Source organism: Lactuca serriola, chromosome 9 (assembly GCF_051521515.1).
Source record: "Lactuca serriola cultivar US96UC23 chromosome 9, Lser_US96UC23_V15, whole genome shotgun sequence".
NCBI lineage: Eukaryota > Viridiplantae > Streptophyta > Magnoliopsida > Asterales > Asteraceae > Lactuca > Lactuca serriola.
In genome coordinates this window covers 163,518,997-163,531,281 of record NC_136416.1, presented here as the reverse complement: position 1 = coordinate 163,531,281, position 12,285 = coordinate 163,518,997, and the positions used below count along the sequence as shown (strand labels likewise).

Below are 12,285 nucleotides of genomic sequence, written 5' to 3'. Positions count from 1 at the left end.
CTTTTCACATGGATTGGACCAACCATGCAAGTTTTAGAAACCATAGGGACTACATTTGTCAAAACAAATTAGCAGGTACTAAGTTTATGACCTTTGGTAAACTACAGGGACCATTTATGTAATTTTGTCTTATCAAAATAATCCGTACTCTTACTGAATTTAATTAATCAAGACTGTGTTGTTTTTTGTTATTTCCTTGTTTCCAGATTTCATTTAACCCCACCTAGGGTTTAAGTTACGTTTGATTTGGTGGTGTGTGTTTAATGCATTGCTTGAAGTTGCTACATGTCTTAAAGATATATTCTGATTTGTTAGCTACATTCAATAAAGTTTTAACTCTCTATACAAGGTTATGTGCATTGATTGGTGTCTGCTAGACTGCTACGAAGCCCTTCACAAAACTTGTTGCTCAAGTTTATTAAGTAGTAATATTTAGGTGTGCTTAAACTGCTGCCGTGAATTTTTAATTAGGGTTCTAAATTTTCTTCTATAAGAAAAATAAAGAAGATTGGGGCAAAATTCATTTTAGTTGAACAAGTCTACAACATATAAGAATAATATTGGATTGCAAAAGGATGAAACTACAACAGCTGTCAATGCGTTAAAAACGTATGATTTTCTTGTCTTCCTTTTATGTTTTAACAAATATGAGCATTTTGTGTCCTCACAAACAAATACATCGCTGTCACTGCTAGTTTTCATAGGTTAATTATTCGCTGTCACTGCTAGTTGTCTTCTCTTCTCTACCTAATTCCAAAGTTTCCAAACAAGAGCATCACCTTCACATCACATCACCAATTATCTTCTTAACATGCATTCTCTGTGTTATTCATTAGATCTCATCGAAGTTTCTTTGCAATTGTTTCTTACACATTTCCCAAAGCAAAGATTTTAGTTTATTTATACATTACTTCAAGCATATACCTTCAAATCAATGGCGTTTTCCTCCACTTCATCCATTCACAAGAGCTTTAAGTATGATGTGTTTTTGAGCTTTAGGGGTGATGATACCCGTAAGAACTTCATTCATCATCTTTATTCTGCTCTTCAGCAGAAGGGTATTCACACTTACAAGGACGACGAGAGAATCAACAAAGGGAAAAGGATCAGTGATGAGCTCATGGGATCCATCGAAGACTCAAAGTTCTTTATCATTGTCTTGTCCAAGAACTATGCATCTTCATCTTGGTGTTTGAATGAGCTTCTAAAGATAATGGAGTGTCACAAGACAACCACACATATTGTTTACCCCGTCTTCTATTATGTGGAACCCTCCGAAGTCCGCAATCAAATCGGGGAATTTGGAGAAGCCTTTGCCAAACATGAAAATGAAGAGGCTGCTGGGAAATGGAGAAAGGCTTTGAAAGAAGCAGCTGATGTGGCCGGTTGGGAGTTGAACAACACTGCTGATGGGTAATTCCTTCATCATCTCTCTACAATATTGTTTCATTTAATTTCTTTCTTTCTAATCTGAGTTTAATTACCTAGGATGCATAAGGCTCGGACATGGCCTGTCATGTTGGATTTCCAAATCTTAACTATGTTCATGAGTCTTGCTGAAAGATTAAATATGAAATATTATTAAACATGAAATATAAGTTTGTATTTTAATTTATAGATTTGAAAGTAATTGTTTTTGTAGGATTTTGAGTAGGCTAACTAAATCTTCTCTAAAATGCAGGCATGAAGCTAAAGTCATTCAACAAATTGTTGAAAAGCTTTCACTAGAGTTGCGTTCCATTAATGTCCGCATTGATGAAAACTTAGTAGGCATGAAGGCCCGGATCAACAATATTGTATCATCATTAGGAACTGCTCCTGATGATGTTAGTATGATTGGGATCTGGGGGATAGGAGGTGGTGGGAAGACAACACTGGCCAGAGCTATTTTTAATACAATATCTTTTCAGTTTGAAGGTAAAAGCTTCATTGAGAATGTCAGGGAAGTTTCCAACGCTTCCTTGTCCGGTTTAAAGTTGTTGCAAAAGCAAATTCTTTCAGATGTCTTGAATGATCAAGGCATCAACGTAAGTAGTGAAAATGAGGGGGAAAACATGATGTGGAGGATGATGTGTGGTAGAAAGGTTCTTCTTGTTCTAGATGATGTGGATTGTATGGAACAACTTGAGGCGTTAGCCGGTGACCGTAGTTGGTTTAAGCCGGGAAGTATAATTATCATTACAACAAGAGATGAGCAAGTGCTAGTAGCACATGGAGTAAAGTTTATTCATAATGTCAATCTGTTATCAGATAAGGAAGGAATTTGCCTCTTCAATAGGTATGCATTTGGGAGAGAAATTCCCATTCAAGGATACGAAGAGCTATCAAGACAAGTTCTACGTTATGCTGCCGGTCTTCCCTTGACCATCAAAGTTTTGGGCTCTTTTCTTTGTGGTAAAAGTAAGCTTGAATGGGTAGATGCCTTGGCTAGACTTAAAAGAATTCCGTTAGAGGAAACTCAAAAAAAGTTGGAATTAAGCTATACCGGTTTAAATGAAGATTACAAGGAAATATTTCTAGATGTTGCAACCATACTGAAAGGTTGGCCGAAAGACTTAGTAATCAAAGCACTTGAAAGCTGTGGATTTCATGCTAGAATTTGTTTAAGGGTTCTTGAGCAAAAATCTCTTATTACTATTAATGATAAATCTGATGTTGGTGAGTGTGTAGGCATGCATGACCATATTGAAGAAATGGGCAGGAATATTGTTCGTCGTTCCCACCCGGATATGCCTTACAAACATAGCCGATTGTGGATTGATGACGAGATTGAAGATATATTGGCTAATGACTTGGTAAGGATCATGTTTATTTGTATAAGTTGGAGAAACTAACATATTTTCATTTGTTATGAAACAAGTTTCATGGCAATTGCTTTTTGGTTACAGGGTACTAAAGCAACAAAATGTATAAAATTTTACAAGGAGAGACTCAATCCGGAAATTGTTATGAAAGGTCTTAGGAAGATGAAAGAACTTCGGTATCTTTATGTGGCTCAGCAAAGTCTTTACTCGAATAGGGCTAAACGGAACCCAAATTGTCTAAATGATTTTGGTGTACTGTGTTGTAATAAAGTCAGTCCATACTTCCCAGATGCTTTACAATATCTGCATTGGAACAATTACCCTTTTGGGTCTTTACCCAAAACATTTCAAGCAAATAATCTTGTTGCACTTGAGATGATCAACAGCAAGATCGTGCAACTTTGGGAAGGGGGAGAAAGAAAGGTAGAATTGTGGTTCATTAATTGCTTTATATAATTCACTGTAATGCTATCCATTGCTTTGCTATATCATATACCAATATTCATTTTTTTTTTATATAATTTTGCTTATGTTAGGCTCTCAAAAAGCTCAGATTCCTAGGCCTCAGTGGTCCAAAGTTGAGGACCTTTGACCTTGGGCTAACTCCAAATCTCGAGACATTGACTCTTGGAGGACTAGGTGATTTGGTAGAACTTAAAATTCCCGTTGAATGTCAAAAACTCAGATCCCTCAAACTTTATTGTGCAAAGTTAAGGCCGTTTGACCTTTGGCTGACTCCAAATCTCGAGGAGTTGTTTCTTGAAGGTGGTGATATGGTAGAATTTCACATGCCCCCGAGGTGTCTAAATCTCACATCCCTTAATCTCAAATATTTAAAGTTGAGGACACTTGACATTGGGCTGACTCCGAATCTTGAGAATTTATCTGTTATGGATTGCTATGATTTGGAAGAAATTCACATGGCCAATGAATGTGTGAAGCTCAGATCCGTCTACCTTGAAGGTCCAAAGCTGAGGACCGTTGACCTTGGGCCGACTCCAAATCTTAAGAGAATGGATCTTCATGGAAGCAAAGATTTGGAAGAATTTCACATTCCCGAATGCCCAATACTCACACACATCAGCATGAGCTATTCAAAGTTGAGAATCATTGACCTCAGGCTGGTTCCTAATCTCAATATGTTGTTTCTTGTAAGCTGCAAAGATTTGGTAGAACTTCACCTAGCCGATGAATGTCAAGAGCTTGAATCCCTCACTGTTATGCATTCAAAGTTGAGGACCCTTGACCTTGGGCTGACTCCAAATATCAAGATGCTGAATCTTGAAGGGTCATCATATAACTTGTTAGAACTTCATGCTCCCATTGGATGTCTAAAAAATCTTGTCCACTTAGAGTTAAGTGGCTGTTTGGGGTTTAGATCTTTTTCGTTTCGCTTAAATGATAATACTTCTGGTATAGTGAACAAATCATTTGAGGTTCGTCCTTTAGCCGAGTTACATTTCACCCTAAAAACCTGCCCATTTCACCCAGACAATAATTTGCTGAAGTTTGAGTTTACATGTTTTCATAAAGACGACATACCTCCATTGATTAGAAGTCTCACGAAGCTTATTTCTGGAGGTGCGTGTGCTTGCACAAAACTTCCGAGGTTTTCAAGAAGCATTGGTAGGCTACGACGTTAAAGAAAGCTTAATTAAAGTACTCAAAGGTGGTATTAATTCCATAGGTACCCAAGAGGAGCTAAGTTTATTGTCTACATCTACCAGATAGAATTTGCATTTTGAAACATCTGGAATCTCTGAAACCTAATTAAGTCTTGTTGGCTTTTTGAGAAGTTACCTGATTTGAGATGTTTAGAGCAGCAAAGATATATTTTTTATGCTGGAACATGTCAAGAGGGCTTATTCAGTTGCATGATCTTACATCCACAGCAAGCACCCACAACTGGAGCTGTTCTACTAGGTAATTTCTCGGATTTTTGTTAATCATCTTATTTCAGTTTGAATATCGAAATTGATATGGCAATATTTATATTTTCAGTGAATAATCAACAATTATTTTGACAAAATACAAGTAGTATGGATGTTCTTGAGCCATATGCAAGTATGTTACAGGTGACTATTGATACCGCTACTCCATCCAACAAGGCATCTGAAGAAGCTGTTTCTTAGCCACATCCTCCTGATATTAAGAAGGTTAAAGAGAAGCCAATGCCAAAAGTCGATACTACCCCTATCACTGAGAAGCCTAACCCAGCCTATCCACCGCCTCCTAGAACCTCTGCTTTAGAACCCCAGCTTGTTATAGAAAGAAAAGGATGTATGAATCACCTATTTTATAGTTTCTACTTAAGCTATTGATATTAATCCAATACAATCAATGTTTAAAGTTTAAACCCTCTAATCCATCTTTAAAGCTGTCAAATATTTGTTTTGTTGCTTTCCTCTGTGGTTATATTATCAAAATAATCCATGCTCTACTATGTTGTTTTTTTTTTCTTGTTTCCACATTAAACCTCACCTAGGGGTTTAAGTTATGTTTGATTTGGTGGTGTATTTTTAATGTATTGCTTCGAGTTGCTACACGATGTTAATGATTCTCAGAACACATTTGATTTGTTAGCTACACTCAATAAAGTTTATAACTCTCTATTCAAGGTTTCAACATTTAAGAGTGCTCCCTTGACCGGTAGAGGTACAATAATTAAGAAAATAAAGAACACATTCTCAGAACACATTTGATTTGTTAGCTACACTCAATAAAGTTTATAACTCTCTATTCAAGGTTTCAACATTTAAGAGTGCTCCCTTGACCGGTAGAGGTACAATAATTAAGAAAATAAAGATCTGAAAATTAACAGGTCTCCCTGAATCAATGAAGAACAGACAACGAGCCAGCTTCTAGTAATAGAGTGAGAGTTTTGAGGTTGAATTGTGTTGTGAGGTGTCGAAGATTCTGTCTTAGAGTCGAAGTCTATATTTCAGCGTATGTTGTATGTATTTCATAAAGGCACATTTGTATGTCGAAGCTTAATAGTTTTAGCCTTTATGTATTTTTTGTTAACTTCTGAATTCCTATAAATAGGGATAGGTTCTAGAGATAGAGTAACCTTTGGACATTTCGTGTTCTTACTCTACACATACTCTTGTAACCTTTAGAAGTATTATTGAGCCATCCAGATTATATTTACTCATTGTGTTCATGTTTCAATTCAGACTTTGATTTCTTTTCATTTATTCGATCAATACAAACTACGGAGAGTATAGGGATGATAATAATTTTGGATAGAATTTGTTTCTTCATACAATGAATTTATGAATATTCCCCAAGTACATGTCATCGTCATCATGCCATGTCAGTATGTTACGCCACCATAAATAGACAGAGACATCAACATGCCACGTCAGTTGTTAACTTAGTTGACCGGTCAAATAGTCAAATTAAAAAATTAGTGGCTAAATTATAAAAATAATAGTAACAGTCAAAATTGATTTTTTGTGAAAATATGGTGACTTTTTGTGCAATTTACCTATAAAAAAACAAACTATACAAAAAGAAGTAAAATGAACAAATAAGAACAGATTTAAGCTTTCTGTTACCAAATTGAATTCCCAATACTCTATTCACTTGAAGATAAGAACACTGATTCCCGGTCTTATTTTGTTGTACCCTCAGTCTTATCTTTTTTAGCTTATAGCTTATTAACTTATAATGGTGTGAGAAAACAGCTTTTGCAAAAGTGTTTGGATTAGAAATAAGTTATAAGCTTTAAGCAGGGGGAAAACTTTTCAAAAGTACCTTATTTAGCTTCTCCCCACCACAATAAGCTGATTTTTAATGTTTCCTATCCAAACACTTAAACTTAGCTTATAGCTGTGGGGATAAGCAATAAACTATAAAGTCTCTCTTTTTTTTCCATCCATACACCCTCCTAATTATGATGGTTCTCTGATAAGTTAAAGTAATGGAGCATTAGTGAAAGATCAATTTCGTTTTCCCAAAGGTTTCTTAAATGTTGAGTTTATCTTCTGTGACAATCCAATCACTCTTATGGTCACAATGGTTTTCATTCGTATCGTATTGTTTTCAATTGATCATCACAAAGCATCCATTGTGTTTTCATCGCCCGTAGAGAAGAATCATAGTAACGATGGTCACGAGAGGGGGAAAGGAGAATCGGTGGGGCTACGACGAGGCAACGATGTGTGTGATCTTGAACCCACCTCTCCTTTCTTCTCCGTTATTGGGAATCTCATTCGAGACATTGGTGATGGTTATAGTGAAGGGAGGGGGAAACAAGGTTTTTGGAGAGAAGCGACTGTGAAAGGAGTGGCGACAAATTAAATAAGCTACTTGACGCTTATTTTCATATTGCCATGAAAAATTATGTTACATTGCCCCGTAGAAGCAAGTAAGTTGCCCAATTTCCATTCTTTTTCTTCCTTTTAAGCTAAGAATCTTATCCTCTTCTTTGACCTAGCAAGTGGCTTTTGTTTATACACCTATTCCCATATACTTTTTGTACAAACTGATAACGTTCAAATAACCAGTGCTAGAACCAAATCTTCTTAAATAACACTGTCGAGGTTGTTTAATTCATCTCATCAAAGTTTCTTTACAATTTCACTACAAAAAAGGTTTTATATTAATATGGGATCCTTCAAGCATACCTTCAATGACATTTTCTTCAACTTCATCCATTCCTAGGAGCTTTAAGTATGATGTGCTTTTGAGTTTTAGAGATGAAGACACTCGCACCAACTTCATCGATCATCTTTATTCTGCTCTTCAGATGAAAAGCATTTACACTTACAAGGAAGATGAGAGAATTAATAAAGAGAAAAGGATCAACAATGAGCTCATCAGATCCATTGAAGACTCAAGATTCTACATCATTGTTTTCTCAAAGAACTATGCATCGTCTTCTTGGTGTTTGGATAAGCTTGTGAAGATAATGGAGTGTGACAAATAGAGTGGACATATTACTTACCCTGTCTTGTGTGATGTGGTACCCTCTGAAGTCCGCAATCAGAGTGGGGCAGTTGGAGAGGCCTTTTCCAAACATGAAAAGGAAGAGGCTGCTGGAAAATGGAGAGAAGCTATGAAAGAAGCAGTTGATCTGGCTTGGGTAGGAACTAAAGAAAACCGATGATGGGTAATTCCTTCATCGTATCTCTGCAATATTTTTTGATTGTGTGTTTTTTCCTCTAAACTACATTTTAAATGGTTATCCATGGCATCTCATGTTGCACGGTGAAATTAACTCAAACTCTAGTCTTATCAAAAAAATAAACATAAAACATGACTATATTACTGTTATTACTTCATATAGGTTATAAATCTAAAAGTTAACATTCATGTCAGATACTAATTAAGTTAATTGAGTGTTATTTAAAACACCGACATGAATCTAAGTTAATCAAAAGAATCGTGGAAGAGGTTTCACTATAGTTACATTCCATCGATTTCCGCATTGATGAAAAGTTACTAGGCATGGAGACCCGGATCAACGATATTGTATCATATTTAGAAACTGCTTCTGATGATGTTTACATGATCGGGATCTGGGGGATAGGAGGTGGTGGGAAGATAACTTTGGCCAGAGCCATTTTTGATCAAATTTCCTTTCAATTTGAAGGGAAAAGTTTTGTTGAGAATGTCAGAGAAGTTTCAAGTGTGCCTTTGTCTAGTTTAAAGTTGTTACAAAAGCAAGTCTTTTCACACATCTTACACGATCAAGGCATCAACATAAGCAGTGTTTCCGAAGGGAAAAACATGTTGTGGAGGATGATGCGTGCTAGAAAGGTTCTTCTTGTTCTAGATGACATGGATCATATGGACCAACTTTAGGCGTTGGCTGGTGAGCGTAATTGGTTTAAATCAGGTACTACAATTATCATTACAACAAGAGATAAGCAAGTGTTGGTAGCACACGGAGTGAAGTTGATTCACAATGTCAATTTTGTAGCACCTGGTTCCTGGTACGTAAAATTTATCTAAGTATTTGTCATTGTTAGCCTTGAACTCGGCGAGTTATAGGTCCGACTCGCCGAGTAGGGACACGGTCCGGGGTACGTTTAAGTTGGCGACTCGGCGAGTCACCACTATCTGTTGAAACCCTAAAATTCAAGGGTTTGCACCCTATTTAAACGCACATTTCCGCCCCAACCTTGCCCCATTCACCCTCAGAGCTCCCCAACCTCGTGCTACCCTTATTTCCTTGTGAGATTAAAGTGTTTTTTTGTGTGTTCTTGAAGTTTTGAGGAGAAAGAAGAGTAGAACAAGAAGAGGAGAAGGAGGCCAAGCATTTTTGTGGCATCTCAACGTTTTCCTTAAGGTATGGTTCGTTTCCCCTCTATTTTCAAGCTTGTAGTCCCTAATAGCTCCATGAAAGTCCTTTTTGAGCCATTCTTCAAGCTTGTTTGTGCTTGGTGGGTTGTAATAAGTTTTTAGCCTTTAGATCTAGGCATGATTTAGTCCCTGGAGCTTGGATCTACTGCCTTTATGGAGTCTTATTGCATGAAAGTCCTAGATCTACCCCTTTTGGTGCACTTTGAGCCCTAAAACCTTCATTGGTGGTTATCTACACGTAAAGTTGGAAACTTTACGTGTAAACCAGGCCCTAGGAACCCAGATCTATGAATGGCATGGACTGGATTCAAGCAAAATCGCGTATATAGTTTTTGCATGAGGCAGACTCGGCGAGTCGTTCATCTGACTCGACGAGTCGGGTCGCGAGTCCCCGGGTTGTTCCCTTTTTTGTGTTGCGAGTTGGAGTGGTGAGTCATAGGGTATGACTCAGTCGGTCGGAAGCCATACTCACTCATCAAGTCACTCGGCGAGTCAATGCCATGACTCAGCGAGTTCATGGCAATCTTCTTGTCTCAAGAACAACTCGGCGAGTCACAGCTTAGAGTGTTCTTCGGATGAAGATGAACTCGGCGAGTTGTTCATACAGCTTGGCGAGTAGGATGAAGGACTATTGGCCTTGGGTATAGAAGGAAAACTCGTCGAGTCTACGCTTAACTCGACGAGTAGAGACGGACTTATGGTCAGGCTAAGGGAAAGGGACTCGGCGAGTTGGCTAGCCAACTCGGCGAGTCTGGTCAACTGGCAGTTGACTGTGACTTGACTCTTGATTTGTAAGGGTAAATGGTCAATTTACCCTGAAACCGGTTAGCAGTATTTGACTAAGGGTTTTGTGAGAATTGTAGCCGGAAGATCTCCGGAGCGGCAGTAGCAGCAGACAGTCAGTTCCCACGCAGATCGACAGTTACTTTGAGGTGAGTTTCATTCCAGTAGGAACGGGTCTAAGGCACCAAGGTCGGCCCGTATAGACGAGATTTTAGCACTAGAGTGTGGGCCGAGCCCGTATCTCTTGGTTGAGTTGATTATGATATGTGCCGGTATGATAGAGTTGTCTATGCTTGTTGTCTGTGTGATACTTGTATGTTATGGGTTGGCGGCTGAGTGTGAGCAAGGCCCGTATCTCTCCGAGAGTGGAGTGTGGGCGAGGCCCGTACCTCCCAGATAGTGGAGTGTGGGTGAGGCCCGTATCTCTCGGCTAGCAGAGTGTGGGCAAGGCCCGTATCTTCATGAGTGTGGGAAAGGCCCGTATCTCCTAGCCGTATGTTGTATGCTTGCATGGTATGAGGTATTATGGGGGAACTCACTAAGCTTCGTGCTTACAGTTTTTAGTTTTGGTTTCAGGTACCTCTTCGTCGAAGGGGAAGGAGCTGGCACGGTAGCGATACATCACATACACACATGCTTCGTATTCCGCATCATGAGACCTTCCTGGGGATTTGTACTCTGATATTTTCATGTTATTGAAATGTTTTTCCAGACATGCGATATCTTTATAAAATGTTATGATCAGAAAACGTTTTTATTCGAATGTTTGCTAATTATATGTTTTCAAAAATGAAATTTTTGGCTCGTATTTTTGGGACGTTACAAGTTGGTATCAGAGCCCTGGTTTGAGGGATTCGAACACACCTTCGGGGGTGTTTGAACTCAAATCGAGGGATCAAAAGATTTTGGAAAAAGAAAATGTTTTCTAAAAGCTAGTAAAGGGTTCTAAGAAAGAACGAAGTGTGTGATGTGCGCGACCGGCCAAGCTCAAGTAAGTATTCCCCAAAGTACCCATACAAGTTTATGTTATGCTTATCAGTTACAGTAGAACAGCATGCTAGAATACGACTAAGGATCTAGGAGTGATGCCTTATGTGCCTGCTTTATGTGCTTCAATGTGTGAAAAGTTGCATGCTAGAATTGAGTAGACAGCATTAGGGTGGCCTGTTTAGGTTATGCCTGATAGTGCGAGTTTAGCATTGTATGCTAATTCAGTTTCTCTCTAAGAGGATAGAGTTGCTTGAGATTGTTTCCTTTATGTCCAAATGTTGTTTGCTTTGTGCTATGTGGGCTTTGAAGTGATGGGAGTTAGCTGTTAGGTGAATACGATAAAGTCACATGTGATCAGGGTTGAATAATCTCAGAGTGTTGGATTTGACCCTATTGCGTAGCTCTTGTTTGAGTCCTAACCGTGGTAGGGATGAGTCCCTTACTCGAAGGATTATCCAAGCCTCTTCACATGTGATTGTATTCAGGTAATGGCTAATTGGCATCACCAAGAGGCCTTCAGTAGCTGAGGACTAGGTTGGGTGAAGTCAGAGGTTTCCTAGGGTAAGCCTAGGATAGGAGTAGCAGAGATCAGCGGTAGTGAAAGGGACCTGGTGGAGTCAAGGCAGTCCTTGGAGAAGGTACGGATAGATGTGGAAGGTAGTATGGGCCCGTACTACTGAAAGCAGAGGATCCGTACCCGAATCGAGGAATGCCAAGATAAGACCAGGGAACTTGTTGTAATTATGATTCCTCCAGAGGTATCAGTATCGCTAACAGTTGTCATTTCCTTTGTATTTCAGAATGGTGGTACTACGTTCGAGGCCAGCAGTTGGCAGTGCAGGAGAGGGATCAGGTTCGGGATCAGGTTCCGAGCCAGTGGATGAGGGGCTACGCGAATTCATCGCATCTGAGATCACCAGAGGCATCCTTGAGTCGACCCCCATCATCTTCGGGTCGATCAAGGAAAGGATATTGGAGTTGATGGAGGATCGCCTCCGGGCATTCAGGAGCGACATGGCATCTGGCCAGTCGGGATCTCGCATGCTGTCCTTCAAGGACTTTCGGGGCAGTGGTGCGCCGGATTTTCACGGGGCGAAGGACCCCATAGCTGCCAGACGATGGATTGCCGACATTGAGTATGCACAGATGATTAGCTTCTTCCCTGAGGGTCGAAGGTGAGGTTGGCAGCAGGGTGTTTACGAGATCGAGCTAGGGATTGGTGGGAGTCCGTGGGGGACTCACTGGGAGCCTCGGTTGTCGAGGCTATGACTTGGTCGGACTTTGTGACCAGGTTCGGGGTGGAGTTCGCGCCAGCTGTCGAGCTTTAGCAGCTGGCCAGGGAGTTCTTGGACATGAGGCAGACGACGGAGACTGTGGCGGAGATCACCGCCAAGTT

General features: G+C 39.5%; 3 protein-coding genes across 3 annotated transcripts; all 3 read left to right on the top strand.

Moving 5' to 3' along the window:
• Positions 1–763: 763 nt before the first annotated feature.
• LOC145076236 (toll/interleukin-1 receptor-like protein) lies at positions 764–1,417 on the top strand. The gene has a single exon (XM_079022184.1). It carries the CDS (start codon positions 935–937, stop codon positions 1,415–1,417), a length of 483 nt encoding a protein of 160 aa, XP_078878310.1. The 5' UTR covers positions 764–934.
• Positions 1,418–1,506: 89 nt separating this feature from the next.
• On the top strand, positions 1,507–5,233 carry LOC145076234 (TMV resistance protein N-like). The gene is made up of 5 exons (XM_079022183.1): positions 1,507–1,550; positions 1,643–2,795; positions 2,889–3,227; positions 3,341–4,727; positions 4,806–5,233. The coding sequence occupies exons 1-4, from the start codon at positions 1,507–1,509 to the stop codon at positions 4,445–4,447; spliced, it is 2,643 nt and encodes an 880-aa protein (XP_078878309.1). The 3' UTR covers positions 4,448–4,727; positions 4,806–5,233.
• A 3,025-nt stretch (positions 5,234–8,258) lies between these two features.
• LOC145076233 (disease resistance protein RPV1-like) lies at positions 8,259–8,615 on the top strand. Its single transcript, XM_079022182.1, has one exon. The coding sequence runs from the start codon at positions 8,259–8,261 to the stop codon at positions 8,613–8,615; it is 357 nt and encodes a 118-aa protein (XP_078878308.1).
• Positions 8,616–12,285: the final 3,670 nt, after the last annotated feature.

What these genes read in the sequence shown, in the direction of transcription:
- LOC145076234 (XM_079022183.1), top strand. Translation starts at nt 1,507, where the DNA reads ATGGCCTGTCATGTTGGATTTCCAAATCTTAACTATGTTCATGA. An exon ending in AATCTTAACTATGTTCATGA is followed by an intron (nt 1,551 to 1,642) that starts GTCTTGCTGAAA and finishes TTGTTTTTGTAG; the next exon opens with GATTTTGAGTAGGCTAACTA. An exon ending in ATATATTGGCTAATGACTTG is followed by an intron (nt 2,796 to 2,888) that starts GTAAGGATCATG and finishes TTTTGGTTACAG; the next exon opens with GGTACTAAAGCAACAAAATG.
- LOC145076233 (XM_079022182.1), top strand. Translation starts at nt 8,259, where the DNA reads ATGGAGACCCGGATCAACGATATTGTATCATATTTAGAAACTGCTTCT.
- LOC145076236 (XM_079022184.1), top strand. Translation starts at nt 935, where the DNA reads ATGGCGTTTTCCTCCACTTCATCCATTCACAAGAGCTTTAAGTATGAT.